General features: G+C 40.2%; 2 protein-coding genes across 6 annotated transcripts in view; one reads left to right on the forward strand and one right to left on the reverse strand.

The window, feature by feature from the left end:
- LOC134210672 (PHD finger protein rhinoceros) overlaps window positions 1-9,675 on the reverse strand; it is a 59,764-nt gene extending 50,089 nt beyond the window's left edge. Inside the window, exons 1-2 of one of the 4 annotated variants that reach the window (XM_062686855.1) lie at window positions 9,474-9,675; window positions 8,703-9,374 (exon numbers count right to left, since the gene is read on the reverse strand). The gene's annotated coding sequence lies outside the window, so the exon portion shown is untranslated. Of the gene's footprint in view, window positions 1-732; window positions 1,189-8,702; window positions 9,375-9,473 lie in introns of those variants that run through there. The other 3 variants (XM_062686854.1, XM_062686853.1, XM_062686852.1) reach the window with 3 other exon arrangements.
- A 4,105-nt stretch (window positions 9,676-13,780) lies between these two features.
- The window catches only part of LOC134210674 (BTB/POZ domain-containing protein 10), a 29,753-nt gene continuing 18,757 nt past the window's right edge, over window positions 13,781-24,776 (forward strand). The window contains exons 1-2 of one of the 2 annotated variants that reach the window (XM_062686858.1): window positions 13,781-13,968; window positions 14,024-14,392. In XM_062686858.1, coding sequence (XP_062542842.1) covers window positions 14,187-14,392 — 206 coding nt within the window. In that variant the 5' untranslated portion in view covers window positions 13,781-13,968; window positions 14,024-14,186. The remainder of the gene's footprint in view (window positions 13,969-14,023; window positions 14,393-24,776) is intronic. The other variant, XM_062686859.1, reaches the window with a different exon arrangement.

Raw genomic sequence — 24,776 nt, forward strand, 5'->3', positions numbered from 1 at the left:
GGTGTCTTACCCTATCGCTGTCTATTAAGGGTAAGAGGACTAATTTTTTTCTAGGCGGAGTTAAGCCCCCTCGTATTTATGCCAATGCGTTTACCCTAATCATGTTGTAATCATAATAAAATGTGTACAATGATTCGTCGGTTTATACGCGGAGAATACGTTCCACGTAAATCCCAAAATCCGCGTAAAAAGCGAGCCAAGTTTAATAGGTATGTATCATTGAAAACCTTCGATTCTGTGTGCTATCCGCCTCCTTGTAACACATTTTGTAAGGAAGATTTTGTTTATTTATATATACACTACGCTGAATTCTAGCTTTGCCATTTAGTTTGTATATCGTCAGCCCATAATGGATGCTATCACCTTATTTACTGTTGTAGACACATCAAGTGGTGTAGCGATATGAGTGGGTGTAAGTAACGGCAAAGCTGTGTGGGGAGAGGTCCAAGTAACACTATTTTGGAACAATCCATAGCTCAGAGTGGCTGAAAGGACACCAGAATGTGAGAACCTCTGGAGGCCAGAAGGATGTTCGCTTCATATCACTTTTTGTCGTCAAGCTAATCGTGCCCCTCCTTCTTAGTCACACTCGTTTGCCTATTTGCCCCGTTTAATCCAGAATATGCTTAGGCGACAACGAGGGGACATCTTTGCTAATCGATTCCCGCGATCCCCATTTTTTGCAAAATGCACTTCTTTTTGCGACCAACACACATATTGCGATTCACTCACTTTTTCCTCCAATTGTGTAATGTCCAGCAGGGAAACAGTAATCCAGTTTCGATTTTAGCAACATTCATCGTCGTTGCTGGATGATGAAGCTCTTCTTTCTTCCGTTCCTATATGAAATTAAAAATATTTTTCGCTGCTGCGTTCTGCTGGCGATGATTGGATCTGCTGTTGCGAAGACTTTACCAGAAGAGTGAAAAAGTTCCTCACAAGAAGAGTAAACAACAATTGCAACCCGCCATTGTTTTCGCAAATTATTTCACCGGAAACCCACACTGGACGCGAACACTATCCTTCCGGGGGTCCACGGTCACTTCCTTCACTCGTAGGCGCGTATCATTACCGTCCCGAACCGAATTTAATGCGTTTAATTTAACGAAAATAATCGACACGACGAGACAGCGCCGCCATTATAATTTTCCATCTTTTTCTTGATGTGTATGTGTGTGCGCGATGATTGGTGTCCTCCTCCTCCTCCGTCGATACTCTCTCACACATTCTCTTCTTGCGCTCTCTCTTTGCTCCTTCATTTTCGCTTTTGCGTTTCCAACTTCGAAGATTGTTTTTCGATATTCGAAAAGCGACGGTAACGCGGATCAAGGTATATGTGGTTGTCGCAGGTGCATTCAAATCAACCGTTTTTTCCTGGGTGCTGCGGATAGAGCCGCATTTTTTCTCAAGCGAGTAGAGGAATATTATAAAAAAATGAAATGTTGACAGCCAAGTAACTGCAAAATAATTTTGCTTTTAGGATTGATTTCATATATGAAATCAATCCTATAAGCAAAATTATTTTGCATTTACTTGGCTGTCAAACATTTCCCGCTCTTCGAATTTCTTTTTCCATGCTGCATGAGGGCGCACAAATGCGCGATACTCTACATGACTTTACGTTGGTTTACATACATTCATGCTCCAATCAACTGTTGAACCTGATAAAATTTCGTAACTAATGCTTTTTAATTGCATTCCTACTAATTTTCCACTCGAAATATAATGTACAAATATTTGTTACAAAGAACAGTACTGAGATTTTCATTTACATTGAGAGAGGTCACGCGACATTTACATTTTATTCTCTATCGCTTTCATAGAAAACAAAAACAATGAAAGGAATTCCGCTAAATTTTCAAGGATTTTTATTTCATGAAAGCAAACTATTGTAAACAAGCAGTTTTTACTTCATTAATGTTACTTCTAACTCAAAAACCAGAAACAATATATTGTCTATGCGGGTCATCGCTGGAACGTCGCTGGACCGTCGCGTCGCTCAACCAGCGAGCGCTTCCCAGTTTGGTGCTGTAGCGACGCATTGAATTTGCCTGCGTCGCTGGAGCACTTACTGGAAAGGGTCGCCAGCGACCAGCGACGTTTCAGTCGAGCGACGTAGTTGAGACAAGTTCATACATGTTCTTGATTTTATCTGCATCGACAATAATTATTTTATCGACTAGTCATCGTTATTTGCACAGATCTATTAAAACTATTTAGAAATTAAGATTTCAAAACAAAGCAACATTCCCATCATGACTGCTTGTAATGTGACAGGTGAACGGGAACCCGCTACATTTTCATTTGGTCTCTTGAAAATGAAAATGCAATTGTTTTCGCTTTCACATGACGATCACGAAAACTATCAGTACTGACAAAGAATACAAAACTCAAACTAAGATTATTTTTATTTTCTTTCCCAAATAATAACAATACTTCTCAATATAGGATCTGAAACGAACATAACCACAATCTTCATTGTTTGGCTCCGGCACAATAGAAAATTTTGGCTTCAGTTTGACTACCAAATCGATTCTATTCGCAACACCCAGGTTTTTTTAAGCCTGTTGCAGTGTGACGAAAACCGTAAAACCAGCATTCCGCATAGAAAATTATCCTATGTAATACAGTTTAAAATGTAATATGAACATACGAGAAATGGTTACGTATTAACAGTATGATATGTGTAAAGTCCAGGTAAGTCTGTAAGGTAAAATATTAACATTGCAGAATATTATAATGGTTATCGTTGCTATTATGGTTTTTGAACAGTTGAACAATTCTCCCATACAAATGAAACAGGAATTTCTGCATAACTCGAGAACTAATCAGAGAATAAATCAATTTTAGGCAAAACGAAGTTTGTCGGGTTTGCTAGTACACCCAACCAGCGGATGGCAGATTTTAATGCAGTTCTGCATAATAACCTTACAGAAACTGTATAATAATTGGGCATATACAATTTCAGAAGATTTTAATACAATTGTTGTATTGAAATAATACAGATTTGTATTATTTTAATACAATATTTGTATCCAGTTTTCCGCGAGCGGTAAAGGCCGCCAGCTTGCCTGCCAGTTAGTCTCTGATTTGACATTTGTGGAGGTCAACTGCACCTACCGCTCCGTGCATTCTGACCAATGTGGAATATAAAAAGGTTCTGATTAAGTGAATTCAAGCCTTCTTATGTACCACATTGATCAAAATTCTTGAATGGTGGGTGCAGTTGACCTCCAGAAACGTCAAATCAGAGACTAACCCGCAAGCAAGCTGGCGGCCATTACCGCTCGCGGAAAACTGGATAAAAAGCTTACAGAATTGTATATGCCCAGATTTTATACAATAATGAATCGCCCGCTTTGAGCGTGCTTACAGCGGCACACTAGGAGTTAACTTTCTGAAATCAGTATGGCGAAAGGCATCTAAGGCTCGATTTCTCAAAATTAAGCAGCTTCATCGATAAAATATTTGGTAGGCGTAGTAGCGGACACCATTCTTCATAACCGGTACCAAATAGTTTTTCATGAAAAGTTCCTCATTTTGAGAAAACCCGCGTTAGATGTCTTTCGCCATACAAATTTCTGGGGGTTAACTCTTGCTGGCTATATGCGCATATACGATAGCGCCTGGATGTGGATGCGGCGGGTAGAAAATCAGCCACTGCCAATAATTCATTGTCAGATTTGTTTTTTGGGTGTAGAAAATAAAAATAGATGATTTTTTACAATTAAAAAAAAAACAAACACCAGAGTGTCCTTAATCGGAAATTTTTTTTTGGGTCCGTAATAAAGAAGAACATTCCGAAACGGTACATAAAAATCAGACGAAGTGTCTACTATAGGGAAGCAATTTCCTATTTTAGGCCCCCAGGGGGTCTACTAAAGGGCAAAATCAGTCAGACTTTGAAATGGTTATTTCAACGAATAACGTTGTGCATTTGAGTGTTTTATGTATGTATCGTGCAGGGGAGATGCAGAGCTTGATATTAGATATCACGCGGAATTAATATGTTGAAAATGTGTAACCTCTCAGTTACAATCCTATCGTAGCATCGATCAACAATTAAAAAAAAAATGTACATAAAAAAATATATATATATAACTTATGGTCCTAGAATTAAATTAATAGATTAAATTATAATGTTATACATTTAAAGTTTTGTTATCCCATCCTAGTTCCTTTCCTTCGGTGTCAGATGCTCTTTACAACCCTATTATAAATTTAAATTTGAATTATACCTTACCCCCTGACACCAAACAACCGCTGACAACAAACGAACATTTGTAACAACGACCGTCCCCCGCTTCCATGCTACCATGTCGATAACAATAACCATTATGCCATGACGGTTTTGTAAACTGCGGTCCAGTGGATATAAAAACCACCTAAAACCAGGTTCAGGATCTTATTCGGTAACAGAAAAGCTAAAGTTTCAAACCACAGTTCGCGTTTTTAAAAGTAAATTAATTACCACTTTGCAGTGACAGAAAATCAGCATCTTGCCGTAGCGATAAGCCAGTCGGAGTGCTAAGGTGTAGAAGATTCCGTGCGCGATTCTACCATCCTGGTATCTGCAGTGAACCGAGTGCCTGCCAACTGTGCCACGTAGGCTTACATCGACCGGAGCGTAGGTGGTGAACGCAGCGAGTGAAGCTTACCGAAGCAATAGAGAGACGCCATACCATCTCGTCGACCAAACCATTCATCCACCGAACGTTGGGACGAGGGGCCTGTTCATCGAGCGAGCGACGTCAACTTCGACCGGATTGTGGTTGGTGGCGAGTCCTGTTGGTGATCGACGACTCCCGTCATTATCGTCGCATCACACGTGGCGAGAGCGTGACAACGGCCGTCTTGGAGGTGAGAGCCCTGTAAGGTCCGGCGGATTACCCCGCTTGCAGGACGCTCAATATCCGATGAGTTGTCACCCCGCTAACGAGCTTAGGGACGTCACCGTGTTTTCTTCTCCCCACCCCGCTTCAACACCCCGATGAATGCCAGCAGAAATTGCAGCAACTGGAGTCTGCTCACTGCACTACATACGCCGTGGATGACCGCTACCCGAGTAAAAAGGTGTGTTATATCTTCTCCCCATTCCCATTCCTAGAATTGTTTAAATTAGAATAAAATTGCATTTCACTATTTATTATTTATTATTTTCTTAGACCATATTATCCCTATTCCACCATCTTTTGAATTGAATTAGTGTTTGATCGGTGCATAAACGTGGGAAGTTCGTTCCGTCATTCAATAACTCCCGGATTGACCCTGAGCTTAGATTAAATTAAATATTAACTTTCAAATGTCTGCCGTGAGTCGCAAGTCAGTCCCATCTGTATATGGATCCCATATACAGATGGGACTGACTTGCGATTCGCGGCAGTATACTAGGTATAGAAAAAAGCGTGGCAGAGGGGGAAGCGGGTCTAGAAATCTCAAAAAGTAGTGGACGTCATATTTGAATCGCCTCCAACATATTCTCGAACAAAACTTTTTCTCTTTTGATCTTCATAAAAGTTCGAAAACAACAAGGCCAGTAAAGTGTCATTTTCGACAGTTGTTGGCTATGTTGCTTTCTAGTTTCTATGTACTGAAAAATAGATGAGGCTCGTCCGTGCAATACGCTGTATACACCCAGTTCCTTTTTTACACGGGTGGGTTTTAGTCTATTAACACCTTTAGCGTTAAGGAAGCTATGAGTTAACCCCATGAAAAAATTCACAAAAAAAACAAAGAAAATTCAGGTGGTATTAAAAAACCTGTGAAAGATCAGGTTAATCGGGAAATTAAAGAATACCAACCATGTAAAACATATTGAGTGTACAATACACGCTAACTTTCACCTTCTCAGTGACTGAGTAAAATTGTATTACTCTCACTTCTTCCCACGGAAATTTTACTCAATTTACGTCAAAACCGAGCTACTCAAAACAATTAGTACTCCAGCTTTTAAAAGAAATTAAGTAAAATTTCCGAAGGGAAGAAAAGAGACGGCAAGAGAGTAGATGACAGTTAGAGTGTAATGCATCAGTAAATAATAATTAAAGTAAGTAACTTGATTCGGACTGCTACACATTTTGGACACTCCTCCCTTAATATTTTCTTGATTTCTGAATTAAAATCCATTCACAACTAACTTCCTCAGTGTCTCCGGAAAAAATGCATTTGTTTGTTTAGTATCAATATTGAAAGTTTAATGCATTCAGTTTGTTCAAGTCAGCAACCGTTACAATGCGTTACGCTCCAAAGTAAATATCAGTGAAAATCTCAGCACGTACACAATTAGTTTATGCTAAAATTGTGAACTTAAAACGCAGGAATCTTCTCATGACGAATGTCAATCGGAAGATAAGATTTTGCTTCGGCTCAACTGACTAGCGCAGCGCTGCAGCACCAAACTGCAAAGCACCCACAGATAGAGCGATGCGACGGTCCACCGATGTTTCAGCGATGATTGTTGCTGAATGATCTTCAAAGGTTTATTACCTGGTCCCGTGCGAGACATGATTTCGTCATTATCTACAGTAAAACAACTTTAGCACAAGCGCCGCCCCTTTCGTAATGAATGATTCAAATATGACGCCCATGACGGGGATTTAAAAGTCTCAAACAGTAGTAATACTGTTTGAGACTTTTAAATCCCCTTCCTTCCTTTGTCCTGTTTTAAATATACGAAGTGTATGCACTGGCACACAATCTTGCTCTCCCCATCTCCTCTCAAAATAAAACACTTGTTGTCTTCAACTCTGTGTGTATCTTGAATGATGAAGATACGGCTATATAACATTTTTTAGTTGATGTTTATTTATTTATATCAATGCATAAATTATTTCCCGGTAGTTCAAAGTCTAGTCAGTTAGGAGACACTGCTCGAGCAGGAGCTACTTTAGGCATAACATGCTCAGGTATTTTAATACCCAACGAGTAATAATTTGTTATGCGTTTCGTAATATACTAATAACATAGTATGTATTTTGTATTTGTAATTATTTTGCCTATTAATTTTTGCCATTATTGCTTTGGCATTTTACCTCTTATACACACCTAGTTCATACCAGTGTAAGATATCAATAACAGAATGAAGTATTATTGAGTTGTTTTAAAGGCCTTACAGTTGTCGAGTTACGTATATGTAAAGATTGCGAGGTGGAATTAAAGAAATAGAACTGAACTCGTCTTATAACAGACAAATCGCTGTTAATAAATAATAATTTTGGGTTTTTATTCATTTCAACTTGATAGCCATCATGGATCTGATATAATAAACATAAACAGCGTCACAATAGAAGCCTGATAAGCCACGATTGAGCATCGCATCGCTTTCAGAAGAGGAGCGTCAAACGCACATCCATTCGAGTGAATTGTTCAACAGATAACGTTAGTGTTTCAATGACGATATTTTTAAAACTACTTTTCACTACGAGTTACGTCTGTTTGTCTGTGACATCGTTTGGCTAGTTTTATACACTGTATTCTATTAGCATTTTCTCATTTTCATTTTCATGATGTACAAGGGGGAGTATTCTATTAGCATTTTCTCAGTTATTAATTGAAAGCTTTTCTTTGCCCGCCATTACATGAGTATGTATCTTGTGTGGCAAGTACAATGGATGGATACACTATGTCCAGGTAGTCAAGAATGTTTCCAACCCGAAAACATCCTAGATCGGACCGAGAGTCAAACTCGCCACCTCCGGATTGGCAATCCTAAGTCTTTGCTCGCAAGGCTACTGGAGATTCCAAAAGCACATAATAAACACGGTTTATTCTTTTATAACAAAACAATAAACAAACAAAAAAGTGTAGAAATCAATAAAAGAAAATTTTAAGTCTATTATCATTTTATTTCCAGGATAGGCCTTCTTAATAAGTCATTCTGTTTGTGCTTGTTATTCATAGACCTTTTGTTTATGGCATTTTACAAACGTAAACATGGAATAAGACATTTTGGGAGAGAATTTTTCTCTCGGAGCTCGGGCCGATGACGGTTCGGAAAAATCTCGTTATCGGCCCCGAAGTTGAAGTCATTCCTAAAATCGAGTGGCTTGGCCGCTTTTTAGGGTGGACCTACACTGCCGTTCTACGCATAATTGTCCCATGTTACCTTTGATGAAAAATCTCAAACTCGAGTCCATTTGTCCCACTGAAAAAATTAAGTTGTTGTTTGATGATAATAGGGACTGAAAACCGTTTTAATAAGTAGTGATTCATTTCATGTCCTGAAAAAGTTCTTTCTACGCTCATAACATCCCAAAAATATTTGTTAAATTTTAAGATCTAATCGAACCTGAAATTTAGTGGGACAAATTGACTCGAGTTTGAAATTATTCATCAAAGATGACATGGGACAATTATGCGTAGAACGGCAGTACACATATTATGAAAATAACACGTTATGGGCCTAAATAAAAAATAGTTTTTTCCTATATAACTAATTTAAGCGATGATACGAAACATTTCTATTAGATTAGTAGCTATTTAGAGAATGCTATCAAAGGGTATCAAATTGGATTTTTTATTTTTTATTTGTAGGGCCTTATCAATTGCTAAGCAAGATATTTTGTTTTAAATTCTAAAAATAGTCGTCAAAAATATGTGTTTATTTGGAAAGTTCACCTTAAATAATTTAAAGAACCGATTTGCCGAATAATTTTTTTTGACTAAGGTCAATACGGATATTTATTGATAAATAATTTACTTACCTGGACCTATCATACATTTTGATCATTGCTCATAAACCAGCCGTAACGCTGATAATCATTACGGGTGCAGTTCCTGCGCTCTCCACCAGATGCCACCTGTTGTTATAATCCAGTTTATGTATTAAGTCAAGATAAACACCAAAACGCTGCACGCTAGCGCAATCTGTCGCTTCAAAGTAGACACTCACGCTCGGTGAGTAAAGGTACCTCAGCACTGAAATTTTCCAATACTTTTTTCTTGATTTTCGTCGCCAACCGAAACGCATCAGATTTGTAAAATACGATTTTCAACTTTGTTTCGCCACTCCCGATGGATGCTCATCGGTCTAATCGATATTTTTCGTCAAAAAATGATTCCCACTCGGGGTATTCGAAACACTTTTGGCTTGGAAACACAATTTTTCTGACATTATTCACCACCCTTCTCGACGATCTTCCATTCGGATTTCCCGATTTTGCTGTCACTCTCATTAGCCAACTCCAGCTTCGAGGAAAACCATTTTAGTGATTTTTATCGGGACAAAACTACGTCATGAAAATTTTTCCACACTCTGCAGCGTATTTTCCTTTCACAATCACCAAATTGTTACTTCACAAAACAATCTTCACTATTAATTTAGCGACGATGACGATGATCATTTTCACCTATCGATTCGCTGATGCTGTTGCTCCCTTCAAAACAATTACAATCATCATTTTTCCTGCGCTATTGCTTGATGCATTTTGTTGAAAATTCAGCGCAGTAAACACTTTTCCACATCGAATTTCAACCTCCACCCGCGAAAGCACTTAATCCGCTGCCGAATCGCACTATTTTTCGACGAATTTCACGGGAATTCACTCCATCGTTGTGGAAAAAACCTTGCAGTAAAATTTTTCTTCACTACTCGACACTGATGGCTCCTTGGGAGTTTTTTTCCTGTCGAATATTTCACAGCACCGAAAAAAAAATTGCCCGAGCGACGTTTTGTGAAAGTGCAAAACGTCAACAGCGTCAAAGTTTCGTGAAGCGCGCAGGGTTCCGACTAGGCGGGAATGCGAATAATGCCCAAAATTCAGGCGTAACATTTGAAAAGGACCACAACCAATGAGAATAGATAGAAGGTGAGGAAGAAGACCAAATGCAAGTGGATGATGGAAAACGTAAACAGCAAATGGTGACGTAGATATTTGCACGGCTTCTTATGGGAGCCCGTTCGAATGTAGTAGTGAAAGCTTTTTCGCCATACACGAATGGCACGCACACAAAATATGGATTTCCATACCTTAGTATCTATTTTCATTGGATCACAACCAAATCGAAAATACCATTTCAATAACAAATTTTCAAAACGACTTAACTGCTTTTGTAAACAAAGATTCAAACGTCGATTTGTCGAATCTGAGAGCACTCCCATGCAAACCAACACCATCAACGCGTAGGTGAAGACTTCGGTTACCTGTTGATGGTGTTGGTTTACGTGGGAGTGCTATCAGATTCGACAAATCGACGTTTGAATCTTTGTTTACAAATGCAGATAAGTCGTTTGTAAAAATTTGTTATTGATTTGCTTAGAATGCTGTATATCTTCCAGCTCCGGTCTGATTCACGAATTAAAATTAAATTGACCTTTCCCGTAATTTTTTTTATTGGTTCAATCGATTCTTTGGCTTATTTAAGGTCATATTTTCCAATCGGTCAATCGAAAAAGTGCTGTTTTTTTAAGATTGGCCCGCTTTTGAACGAACATCGGGTGAATTTTTCAGGCCGGTTTACACGTGCAGCACTTTTCGGATGATGTTTTAGATTTTAAAAATAGTTAGAGGCCTCAAAAATATGGGTTCTATGGGAAAGTTGGGGGCCCTCCTTAGCCGTGCGGTAAGATGCGCGGCTACAAAGCAAGACCATGCTGAGGGTGGCTGGGTTCGATTCCCGGTGCCGGTCTAGGCAATTTTCGGATTGGAAATTGTCTCGACTACCCTGGGCATAAAAGTATCATCGTGTTAGCCTCATGATATACGAATGCAGAAATGGTATCCTGGCTTAGAAACCTCGCAGGTAATAGCCGTGAAAGTGTTTAATGAACACTAAGCTGTTGGTCGGCAATGCCCCAGTTGAGGATGTAATGCTAATGAAGAAGAAGAAGATGGGAAAGTTGACCTTAAATAAGCCAAAGAATCGACTGAGGCAATAGAACGAGATACAGTTTTTGACGGGAAAGGTCAATTGACGGCAGATTTGACAGTTAGCCAATATTTCCGGTTTCCGTCATCGTTCCGTTGGATTTAGTTTGGGCCTTAACTAATACATGGGGAAAAATCCGCGGATCAAATTCCCGAGGTGTGAGGCTACCTTTAAGGTCAACTTTCCCAAAGAAACCATATTTTTTGAAGTCTCTAACTATTTTTAAAATCGAAAACAAAATCCGAAAAATCTTTAAAAAATAGCACTTTTTTGATTTTTGTTTTAAATTTTAAAAATACTTATTTATACGCGTATATTTCCTTTCATACAAAATTGTCGAAAATATATATAAATATAAATAAAAATCAAACATAAAATCAAGCATATTTTTTCATAACGACTTATGTAACAATTATGAGGATTCGAGAAATTCTTTGCAGAAAGTTGGCAAAACTTTTTCTAAAACTGTTTAAAAACTAAATATTTTTTCGACATTTTTTTTTCGCTGGCATGCATCAATACATGGCACGTAATAAGCGTGCTTCACGCCATAGATCAGGTAATTCAAATTCCCTGTGAAAAACGATAAAATTATACATACACCGGTATGCTGTACATACGTCGCTGTACATTGGTCGGTTTTCCATAGTGCACGATTGACGTAACTGCAGTTTTGTTTTGTTTTGCTTTTTTGGTACATAGGTCGCTCTAAGTTCCCATATGTTAAAGCGACGTATGAAACAGGGAGACTTCAAAAATAGAAAATTGTACATACGTCGATTCGTAAAAATATTGTATTAAAGAATTTTTGGATCTAAAATCAGTAAAATCGATGCGTATTTTACACCGAGGAAAATGGACGTATGGTTTCCCGGATAAAAATGTACTATTGGTTCAATAGTGTAAACAATTGAATTACCATAAAATGTACGGTATACGGTATACGGTATACAATGATGGTTGCACAGATTGTATCAACACTGAGGATACAATACATCAACATATTTCTCTAATGTAACTATACTTGCAATTGTTTTTGGAACGTTTTCGTACATAAGTTTCATACATTGATAGTTTTTGAAACGTTTCTTTACATTGGATATAAACTATATAACAATATTTGCCTCATAGCGCCAAATATGCATTTTTTCCCTTTAAATTGCATTGTTGAACAGTAAAGTTGTCACAACTGAGAAATTTAAAATCGTATTGTTTTACTATACAAATACAATACAATCCATTGTATTTTGAACAGTTTTGTTCGGATATTTCAACAATATATTAACCATACACTCTATTGTGTGACGAAAAAATGTATGGAAAAATCTCAGATTTTGTATAGTTACGATACTTAACAACCCGTACATTCTATTGCGAAAACTTCATTTACATTTCAGTAAATGGTTCATAACAATGCATTCTAATGTATTTCTATGGTTTCATTTACAATATAATCTATTGCCAATTTAATGTTATTAATAGTAGTGTTACAATAAATTGTATTGTTATTCTACTGTATTTTTTATTCGGGTTTCAATCAAACGCCTTATGAAAATTTGCCACAAGGAATCGGTATGAATTTCAATATGTTGCCTTATGAATGATGATTCTCATTTGAAAAAAAGTGAAGTGCGGCAGACTGGGTTCGAACCATGGACGTCGGGGTCGGGAGGCCGGTATGTAGACCGCACGCCCATCGACGCTTGATTACTCGGGAAGGTAACTGCGTATAAGAAGCACTGTTGGTGGAATAATCAGTCGAAGATTCATAAGGGGCCAGTTATGAATTTCGATAGTCCAGTTCGCTGAGTGTATATATTTTATATACTCCATTGCACTGTGACGTCACGCACGACTTTTGACAGGTACTGGTCCTGTTGTTTACAGACGACTTTATTTTAATTTTCAGATACTTCTATCATTCTTTGGATTTTCTGATCGATAATTACCTAAACCTATCGATAATTACCAATATTTCAATGCGGAATGTACGGAATGTCTTCAACGTCGTGAAATATGCAGATTTAATTTGGATCAAAAAAATTCTAAGTCCGAAACGTAAACAACAGGACCAGTACCTGTCAAAATAGTGAGGTTAGGTTTGCCGCGCGCAATGACCTATATATATTTTATATACACAGAAAAAATAAAGAACCTAAAAAAAAGTTTAAAGAACTCAACTTTGAGTACGGAGTTCAAAATTTTAACTCAAAAGTAAGTAGTTTTCTCACTTCCTCTCATGAATGTTATTATAAACAAAGAGAGCTGCATCGACCCAACGTGTGCTGTTCCGTGGAAGAAGCCAAATTTGGGTTGTTTTCACCATAGTCTCGGGTGGGTGAAAATAACATAAATTTGAGTTGGTGAAACTTCATAGTGGGTGAAAATTCAACACGGGAGTAAAGGCAAAGTACTCACCGGATTTTTTCGCATTATACTTATTTTTGGCTTCTTCCACGCAAGGGCGGATTTGAGTGAAAGGAACCATGAAGTGAGTTGTTTTGCGGTTCCGTGTATAAAGGTGCGTGTGATTGTCATGTTCACTCCAAATAATCTAAACGTTGTTTCCGCCTGAATTTTCAGGTACATTTTACGTGCACACGTAGCTGCAAATGCTTCAGAAAATTCAGGTGAAACTTACGTGTCCGGTGAATTCTATCCAAAACTCAGGTAGAACTTACCTGATTTTCACGTAGAATGAAATTTCTATCGGAAATTCAGGTAAAAGTTACGTGAATTTCAGGTGGAAAAAATCTACGTATTTTTTCAGATGGAAAGAACGTGCAGATTTTTTTGGGTGTTGGATTAAAAACCTCGTTTTGTTTACTTTTGTTACATACGTCCTTATGAAAAATTATGCTTGAAATCTAAAATAATGCCCAAAAGTGACGTATGTTTTTGGGTCACAATCTAAATTCAAAAGACAAAAGAATGGTTGAGATGCAGTGGAAAAAATGCAAACAAAAAAAGTGATAGGTTGAAGAGCAGAAAAATTGCAATCTTTATTTTCTTCTTCGGTAATTGGAGAACATTTTGCTGCACATAAATTGGTGTTGGTTCTCAAATTTAGCAAAGAATTTAAAATCTAGTTATCGGACTGCGGTAAGTTAGTAGAATTGCATCCCCAAAAATTTTCATTGTCCTGATTTTTGTGTAGGTCGTACAAAGGTAAGAGAAAAACGCACCCAACTCCTCCCCGCAGATCAGGACCTTCTTCGTTGCTCCTCACAATACCTAGCAGCACAAGCAGAGTGGATAGGCTCGGGTTATTGTGGTCAGGCTACTTTGTTCAGATCAGCAGTTGGATCAAACGATTGGTGATGGAATTATCGCAGCAGCAGCGCAAACAAAATTCTACGACCTCCTCTTCTTCCGGTGCGTCTCCTGCTGGGAACAGCGCAGGAGTCGGAGCCAGCGGTGGCCCTGGCAACAACAACTACGACAGTTCTCACAGCAGCAGCAACACCGAAGACTACAACACCGAGACTGACGATCGGCGCCGTCGGATCATGAAGAACCGTGCGAGGTGAGTGTACTTTTTGACACAGTCACCCAAGTCCTGCGCCATGCATTTTATTTATGTACCACAATTTCATGACATGGGTAAATAATTCAGAGGTTCCCAAATATTTTTCAAACACACCCGCACGTTGTTTGACAATTTTCGGAATCAAAATTTTCTAAACTTAACGGCACCGTGTTATAATAGTGACATAATAGAGCACCCAGCCCTCCTTAGCCGTGCGGTAAGACGCGCGGCTACAAAGCAAGACCATGCTGAGGGTGGCTGGGTTCGATTCCCGTTGTCGGTCTAGGCAATTTTCGGATTGGAAATTGTCTCGACTTCCCTGGGCATAAAAGTATCATCGTGTTAGCCTCATGATATACGAATGCAAAAATGGTAACCTAGCTTAGAAACCTCGCAGTTAATAACTGTGGAAGTGCTTAATGAACACTAAGCTGCGAGGCGGCTCTGTCCCAGTGTGGGGATGTAATGCCAATAAGAAGAAGAAGAAGAAGAGCACCCACATTATAAACCTACACAGCGAGTACGGGGTCTACCCCGGAGCCAACGTCCTCCTCCAGGTTCTCTGCTATACGTAACTTTTGCTAGTTTATATACCGGTATACGCACTACATGTCCAGCCCATTGTAATTTGCCGTATTTTTGTACACTTTGTACATCTGCATTCACCATTTCCCACCATCCCGCTATGTAATGAGCGCATTATTTTCCGCTCAAACACTACGAGAACGCTCATGCTTCATGACCATACTGGGTGACTGGACGAATCAACGATATTTATTTACAGAGCTAGTTTTGTCCATATCTGTAGTAAGTAGCGAGACTTCAATAGCTGACTACGCAAACCGTATAGAAAGTCCTACTTTCAGCCGCAACACATCTATTACCGCTAATTTTGAGTTCCAAAAATACCGGTATTAGAGACGAAGAAATACCGGTATTTTCGGTACATATCCCATTTTTATCACCCACTGGTGAATTTTGGGGTGATAAAATAGGAAATGTGACAAAATTGGAATTTTTTTTTATCCTCAATTTTTTAATTTGTTTCACAAATATGAAGGATGGATTGTGAAACAACCTTGCAGGAAATAAATATAAACGTGCAAACCCGGCCTTTCCGTACTAATTCAAGGCTACGACTATCTCATCGCCGTACTAAATGGATCATGGAGTGCCGTAAACCACGATACAACGTGTATTCAACAGAGTGACATCAATTTTTCATTTCCATTTGACCCCGGACCAACTTCGACGGAACTTCTATAGTGTTTTTGTTGATCGCGGTAATCGACGCGGAATTCTTGAATTAACTTTGGGTCACATGTCTTATTTTTATATTCATATATCACATCACATGATGCATGATGTAGTACTTAATGAGAAGCCCTCGACTCAGCGACACCCTCATAAGTACCACGGATATTGGGGAAGGTTTTCCTTTTTAATGAGGAACAAGGGAGCCCTCTTAAAAAGAAAACAAATCCTAGAGCTCCCTTATGGCCCATCCACAATGCTGAGCGGCAGGTTTCGACAGAAAATACATGGGTTAACTACTATGTCTGAAACTTGATTATGCATATGTACAACATGTGATAGATTTAGTTCGGAAAAGGTATTGGAGGGTAACCGCCCCTTCGGTGGGGTTTGATCCCACGACCCCAGTTAGCATGACAGGTGCTTTCCCTACTAAGCTACGAAGGACCTCCGTCGTCCACCGCAGCTTAGCGGGTACTGATGAAACCAAATTCCCAGCACCAGGTACCAGCCGATCTCTCGCAATACATTTTCAGAACTAACTCTCTCAAATGTATTTTTGTACACATCATGTCAACCAAGTAGGATGAGTATTTAGTATTGTCCGGCTCCTACACACTTGCTTCATCAGCAACGGCGCTCAATGAAGTAGGGTTGTGTGAGGTTGTGCCAGTTTGGTCGTCAGATCCCAACACGACCACACAAGCGAAGAGAGATCGCCACTCGAGATCAGTACATTCAAAGTTAATTGCCTATATGCCGGGTATTAAGCCACCCGGAGTGGAAATTAATTACTATGTCTGAAACTTGATTATGCATATGTACAACATGTGATAGATTTAGTTCGGAAAAGGTATTGGAGGGTAACCGCTCCACCGAAGGGGCGGTTACCCTCCAATACCTTTTCCGAACTAAATCTATCACATGTTGTACATATGCATAATCAAGTTTCAGACATAGTAATTAATTTCCACTCCGGGTGGCTTAATACCCGGCATATAGGCAATTAACTTTGAATGTACATGGGTTAACTGTCAAAACGCACCGCTGCGCTCATCATTGTGGGGGCCCCTTTAGGCCGATGACATATATATATGATGTATACTGATGCATGTGCGTGCGCGAACGCATCCAAGACAAAAGAATTCCTTTACGAGTGCTTGGACGCGTTCCACATCGCTCGACGCGTCAGCATGTCCTCGTCCTTACACTGCCCGATATTCCAATACTTTTTTGTTATATCTTATCAAACATCTAGACTAGAACGCGAATTTAAAAAAAAAGGGGAAACCCGATAAAAGTGACTCAACCTAAACTCTATGTTTCACTGGTTCAAATATACTACGTGCTACGAGGCGGGATGAGCACTCATAAGGGGCAATAAGGGCACTCTTAAATCTATTGATGTCCAGTATTTAAGTTTTTGAAACAGATTTATGAAAAATTATTCCATATGATGCTCAGGGATCTCAACCTTAGTCTATTCAAAGATTGTGTACTGGTTATAACTGGTGACCTACCATGACCATCATTTCACAATCGGGTGGTATTACGGAGAAAAAGAAAAATTTGGATAGCTACGCGGAAATAACGCGCAGAGGTAGATCCCCGCATAGAACAAATCATGCATAGTGTGCGTTGAATTGAGTTCAAACATTAACACAAATGAACTGTCACTAGTTCACTAATTTGAATGGCGTGTACATACCGACATAGACATGGAAATGTTTCATAATTAGATTAAGAGGAATGTGCCGTCTCGTGTATCGTATAATTTGGTAATTCTGTCATAAAATTCTTATGTTGTTCGAAAATATTTGTCTTACATAATGCTTGTAGGTTATGCGCAAACCCCGTTCCCCCAGCATCAGGATTTGGACTAGTGTGATTTGAGTGGCACACGGTAGTTTTGGCAGGGTCTACATGCGAATGCATGCAGTTTTTTATGTAAGTTCAAAAGTGTTCATTGTAAAACCACATCACGTCCTAAGCAAACCACAAAACTTGCAGTAGCTAAGTGAAAGGTCTGCAAGCTCTTTGAAATAGTCCATGCCGCTCCCTAAAACTCAAAAACTTTGAAATTCATATAATGTGTATTTTTGTTCGCTAAGGCATCTTTTCTTTCATACTGCAACAGTGGAACGTTTTCAATTCCAAACTTTTCATTCACTCTCCCGCCATGATTAGGAACGAGGAGAATTTAAATTTCAACTTCTGTTTCCCCTCCCTTGAAATTCGGTGGCCATTTTATTCTTTTATTCTGATGAGTTTTCCGGATTAATAAATTCATTTATTGTTTCTCACCTTCTTCATTATTCAAAATTCAAGTCTTAATATCCCCACTAATCCAGTGATTCTTCAGTAAGAACCTTACATAAAATGTCATAAATGTGAATAAAAACCAAACATTGCAAATTTTAGCATACGCTGCCTTTGATCACTAGCCAGGAAAATATTCATTAGAGGCGCTTTCAATTTTCCAGGATTCCAAATTTTTCTTGCAATGCGTAATACTATATGCCCAAAAAGAAATGGAAATGATCGCAGCAACAATAGTATTTGGGCCGATGTTTGTTTGAGTTTGTGTTTGTTTGGATAAGTTAGCATCCCATGAGTGAAATTCGCAGAAGGCTTATTATGACGATCAGTGTATCCGTAGGCGAAAGTTTTGATGCGATTGTTAATGAACTGAATATTAATTTTTAAATCTTTTCGCTTATAATAATATGCCATTACCAACTGTAGAGCTAATGGAACGACGCCTTCTGCTAGATCATGCATTCCGTCCAGATTGAAATTGTCCGTTATGTGGAAATAAGACAGCTCGTTCAGTATGCATCCTGACAATTTCAACCCGCATTCTTTTGGACTTATCAGTTTGCTCTGCACAGCTTCAAGGTGTTTGTCGTACCATTCTCTATTCCGCAGATCAGACTCACTCGACGGGTTGCTGTGGAATTCGTCCCTGGAAATTTGGCAAATCCGACAGAAGTAGTTCGCTCTTGGTCCAAGTAGCCCAAAAACATCGTGTACAGCTAGAGTGTCACCACAGAACATTGTGACCACTGCTTTTAGATGAAATTCTTGACTTCCATAAAGTATAAGGCCATCTTCGAGTTTTTTCAAATCAGAAATGAGTGGTTGAAGTATTTTCTGGAATCCGTGTTTTTTTACGTCGATTGAATTAAAGAATAGCAATGGGAATACAGTTTTTGGAGAACTGTTCCATTTGTCTGGGAAGTTTTGTATTTTGAAACTGAAATTGCAAACTTTGTTGATTCCGGCTCTTGAGCTCACGGTGTGTCTATGAGGAAACATTATTTTTCAAAAATCAGTATCTCTGAAACACCCACCACGTGAAAGTAGATGCTCTCCTCTTTCATACAGTGGGTAAACTAACATGTTCTATCGGGGGAACTAAAACAATTTTGTTTTTTTCACTATTTTTGGTGAAAAATTCCATACAAATCTCAAATGATAGCCGATTTAACCACCCCAAGAATGTATGGAAAAATGACCCCCGATAGAACATTTTAAAAATGCAACTACGTGAAAGAGGAAAACCTATACTTTCGTGTAGTGAGTGTTTTAGAGATACTGATTTTTTGAAAATAAGCCTCTTCGGACAAACACATCGTGAGCTGAAAGCATTTCCCAGTTCGACATCGTCTTGGTATAGGCTAAGACGAACACAGTTAGGATTCTCTCGAAAAAATTCGCTTCTATTGAACAGCTCACCAGATTTAAATGAACTGTATTCGGTAACACATGGAGTATCAGCTTCATCCGATTTCAACAAAAGTTTTCTGTTGTAGGGGTATCGGAATAAGAATTTTAGCGTATCAATGATACTGATATACGATCCAGTTTCATTGACCAACACCTTCTTCGGAAGCGAATCGACGTGTCGCACATCTTGACGACGACTCAACAAAATATCTCGCGGAGTTGGGGCTGATACGCTTAATTTGTTCAAAAACTCGTTTTGTTTTTGAAGCGTGTTAACGTTTGCCACCCAATTACGCGTTGGCACACCTTGTCCAAAACTATGAAGCCGGTTCCCAGCTCGTTGGTGGTGCTACAGTTTTGCTAGAAGTTAGCCGCACGTTGCCCGCGTTTCCACTCTTTCTGTCCTGTCCAGCAGATTTCCTGCAGCACTACGACGTCGAAGTTGCGGGGATGTAATTCATCATAAATTATTCTTTCGCAACCTGCGAAGCCTAGCGACTTGCCGTTTCATGTTCCAATCGTGATCTTTTATTCGTCACCTAGCTCGTTGCCGATTGTATCAAGTATTAAATATCTTCAATGTTGTTCGTAATGGTTGTTTTTACAGGCGGCTGCGTAAACCACCTGTCTCGTCGGAGGGCCGTCATGTTAGGTCTGTTTAGCTTTCCATCCTAACACCAGGACTTGAGCTTGGGCGCTTTAAGCGGCACATGGTCCCTATGTCGGAGCCTGCTTGCAGATACATGCAGCTTTTTATAGAAGTTTAACAGAGCCCACTGACAAACTCCACTATGTATATCCTAGGCAGGCGCCACAACTCGCAGATGACCTGGGGAGGGATCGTCAAGCCCTTGGACATAGTCCCTGCTGCCACCGGATCCTAGGTCAGTCTAGTGTCCGTCCATATTACCCCCAGCCCCCATAATATTTTTTTTCTTGTCAAGTCTTTTATTGGACTCTACTGCCTGTAACCGCATAGTTTTGTGGTCTTTACGATCGCGCGGTTAGCGGCGTCATGCTGTGGAGTGTGGGGTTCGATCCCGCCCTATAGTATGAAGAAAACTTTTCGTAAAGCGGAAAATGCTCCACTGATACACTGGGTGTCGTGCGAATGGTCCTATTCGATGTCTAATGCTAGGTGGTCAATCAAGCCTCAATAACTGCAAATATGTGAATAGAACTATTAGAACTGCTGCTAACAGAACATTTAAAAAGCAGGCCAAGTTTCAGTTGGAATGTAGAGTCCGATCAAAAATTTAAATTCTTTAAATATTCTCGCTTCATGGAGTCCTTAGATTAACAGAAGGATCCTGCAGAGATTCGATTTTTTTTTAAAGAATTAAGTCAATTTTAAAAACATCCAAGAACTGGAATAAAATTTCAGGAATCCGTTGGGCATATAAGCTCCGGATACCAGATAGCATTAAGGAGTTTTTTAAATGCCTACCAAGGCATATCCTTTCGCTTGTGAACCTCTGGTGCACCAGACAAGAATATTACTAGCGCTATGTATTCACTATCCTGCAGCCGAGTCCTGTGAGTGGCACGATACATGTATGTACGCAACGGTATATAGAGATGAGTGCGACGGTTTGTATTTAGTTATCACACCAGTTGCCAGACGCTGGACGCGTTTTGGCCCAGTTTCTTTGTCTCGTGTACCCCAACATTTTTATTTGTTGTCTGGCGCTGGCTGGAGGGCTCGTATGCTATTAGTGCTGGCGCTGGCGCTGGCGTGAAGGGTATTTGCAGTTCTGGGCAAACGACTGTTCAGATTAACCTGCCTAGTGATAGTATGTTAGTTGATAAGTAATTTAATGATAACGATTTAGGCTGTGATTAGTGGAATTGGTTTTAGTTTATGCCGAAGATTTGTTATTCAGCAGGGAAAACGTGAAAAGTGTAAATGGTGTTTCTCACGTTTCAATTATGTTGTGCTAGGTTAGTGACGTGCGGGAGTGATTCATAGTCGTCTTTTCGTCTTTAAGAAGATTTTGCACTCTCTTGTAGAATGTGAATGTTTTAATGAACAATAGAAATGTCTTGTGTTAAATCTGTCAATTACAAAGCTCTTGGGAATTACAAGAAATTAACATATCATTTGCTTGTATGCTTAAAACATGCGTTCGATGCAGATGCAACGGATGGTTAATACATATGAATTGCTGACTGCGAATTCGAAAAGATTTTAGATTAAATTACATTATCTCATAGGTCGCATGCCAAACTATACTCAAACATTTGTATTCTACATAGCTTTTCAATTTCTAAGTTCTAACATATTAAGTTAAGTTTCTTGACCTGAAATAAAGTGTAACCGACAGGGTACCGTATGATTAATAAATTACAATTAAGTGGATTAGAAGCAGAGGGCTGTAAGTGACATTTTGGTCCAAATCGAGGCTACAACAAAAAAAAATGCTTTGATTCTCGAGCGATCACAAAATCGTCTTGGAAGTGAATATATAGCCTTTTCGTTACACTTTGGTGTACGAGAAAGGCAAAAATTACGTTCGCTATAATATTAACGATTGATTAAATCAAAAGCGTTACAGAGAAAAGGGTAAAAAATCGAACGTGCGGTGTTGTTTTCTACTAATCCTAAAGCGAATAAATTACATACTGATTAAACTATGTCCACGAATGAACGACCACTATTTTTTAGACTGATTTGCGTTTCTATCGATTGTTTTAAAACACATTTTCGGGATGTTTTCAAGACATTACATTTTTAATATCGCTGGGAAAAGGTAATGAACTTTACCAGGGAATTCTTACAAGGTTTCCCAAAATATTAAATTGAATTTTTTCGGGTTTTCACGATAAATAGAAGAAGGTGGGGAGATGAGATCCCCGGGGAGACGTGATCACCCCCTGTGGGGGTCCCCCCTGGGGACATTTGATCCCCCATTAGTCACCCATACAAAAATTTGGCTTCTAATTTTTTGTAGATTTGACAGATTTGGTGAAAGGTTGGCTGGAAAAAATATTTATTGCGTAGATTGCGTCTCCCCAAATTTCAAAATTGCATATGCCGTCGAATTCAATAACAAAAATCGTTCATGTCTACCCACAGCAATTAAAAAATTCCGCGTATTTCGAAGGAAAAATATTTAAAAAATCTGAGGGCACCTTTCTAATTTTATCAAAGCAAGGAGAGGGATCAATTTCCCCCGAATACTTTGAAAGTCGATTTTTGACAGCACTCCAAAAAATCGATTGTGTATCATTATTTTTTATTTATTCAGACTAAGGCCGAAGTGGCCTGTGCGGTATATAAGAGTCTTCTCCATTTGGCTCGGTCCATGGCTACACGTCGCCAACCACGCAGTTTACGGAGGGTCCGCAAGTCATCTTCCACCTGATCGATCCACCTTGCCCGCTGCGCACCTCGCCTTCTTGTGCCCGTCGGATCGTTGTCGAGAACCATTTTCACCGCGTTACTGTCCGACATTCTGGCTACGTGCCCGGCCCACCGCAGTCGTCCGATTTTCGCGGTGTGAGTGATGGATGGTTCTCCCAACAGCTGATGCAACTCGTGGTTCATTCGCCTCCTCCACGTACCGTCCGCCATCTGCACCCCACCATAGATGGTACGCAGCACTTTCCTTTCGAAAACTCCAAGTGCGCGTTGGTCCTCCACGAGCATCGTCCAGGTCTCGGGTCCGTAGAGGACTACCGGTCTAATGAGCGTTTTGTAGATTGTCAGTTTGGTACGGCGGCAAACTCCAAAGGCGGAGTCCAAAGTACGTACGATTTCCAGCCACTATGCGTCTCCGAATTTCTCTGCTGGTGTCATTTTCGGCAGTCACCAGTGAGCCCAAGTACACAAATTCTTCTACCACCTCGATTTCGTCACCACCGATCCGCTTAGCTTCCCTCTTCAGTCTGATGTAGGCTTCCTCCATCTTCTCAAAATTACGTGCCATAATATCTATGTCGTCGGCGAAGCCAAATAGCTGGACGGACTTATTGAAAATTGTACCACTCGTGTTAATCCCTGCTCTTCGTATTACCCCTTCCAAAGCGATGTTGAATAGCAGACACGAAAGACCATCACCTTGCCGTAACCCTCTGCGGGTTTCGAAGGGACTCGAGAATGCCCCTGAAACTCGAACTACGCACATCACCTGATCCATCGTCGCTTTGATCAACCGTATCAGTTTATCCGGAAATCCGTGTTCGTGCATTAGCTGCCATAGCTGGTCCTATCGATTTTATCATATGCGGCTTTGAAGTCGATGAATAGATGATGTGTGGGCACGTTGTATTCGCGGCATTTCTGCAGTACTTGGCGAATGGCGAACACCTGGTCCGTGGTGGAGCGTTCCCCCATAAAACCCGCCTGGTACTGCCCCACGAACTCCCTTGCAGTTGGTGCTAGTCGACGGCATAAAATTTGGGAGAGTACCTTGTAGGCGGCGTTCAGCAATGTGATTGCGCGTTAGTTGCTACAATCTAGCTTATCGCTCTTTTTGTAGATGGGACACACGACACCTTCCATCCACTCCTGCGGCAAAACTTCCTCCTCCCAAATCTTGGTAATGATCCAGTGCAGCGCTCTAGCCAGTGCCTCACCACCGTGTTTAAATAGCTCTCCTGGTAGTTGGTCAACCCCAGGGGCTTTGTTGTTCTCAGCCGGCCAATCTCCTCCTGGATTTCCTGGAGATTCAGAGCTGGTAAAATTATGTCCTGCGCGCGGTTCTCCCAGGTTCGTCACTATACCGCCATCTTCGTCTGCCACATCGCCATTCAGGTGTTCTTCGTAGTTCTGCCGCCACCTTTGGATCACCTCACGCTCGTTCGTAAGAAGGTTCCCGTTTATGTCCTTGCACATATCAGGCAGTGGCACGTGGCCCTTACGTGAACGGTTTAACTTCTCATAGAACTTTCGTGTGTTATTAGCGCGGTACTGTTGCTCCGTCTCTTCACGGTCTCGATCTTCCTGCTGGCGCTTTTTCCTCCGGAAAATCGAGTTTTGTCTGTTCCGCGCCTGTTTATATCGTGCCTCGTTCGCCCTCGTGCGGTGTTGCAGCAATCTCGACCATGCTGCATTTTTCTCTTCCACTAACTGCTCACATTCGCCGTCATATCATTCGTTTCTCTGATCCGGGGGCACCGTGCCAAGTGCAGCGGTTGCGGTGCTACCAATGGCGGATCGAATATCTCTCCAGCCATCTTCAAGAGACGCTGCGCCTAGCTGCTCTTCCGTTGGAAGTGCCACTTCCAGCTGCTGCGCGTATTCTTGGGCTAGTCTACCGTCTTGTAGCCGCCCAATGTTAAGCCGCGGTGTCCGACTTCAACGCGTGTTGTACACCGTCGAGAGTTTTGAGCGCAGACATACTGCAACGAGCTAGTGATCGGATTTAATATTCGCACTGCGGTAAGTGCGGACGTT

This window comes from Armigeres subalbatus, chromosome 2, assembly GCF_024139115.2.
Source record: "Armigeres subalbatus isolate Guangzhou_Male chromosome 2, GZ_Asu_2, whole genome shotgun sequence".
NCBI classification, from domain to species: domain Eukaryota; kingdom Metazoa; phylum Arthropoda; class Insecta; order Diptera; family Culicidae; genus Armigeres; species Armigeres subalbatus.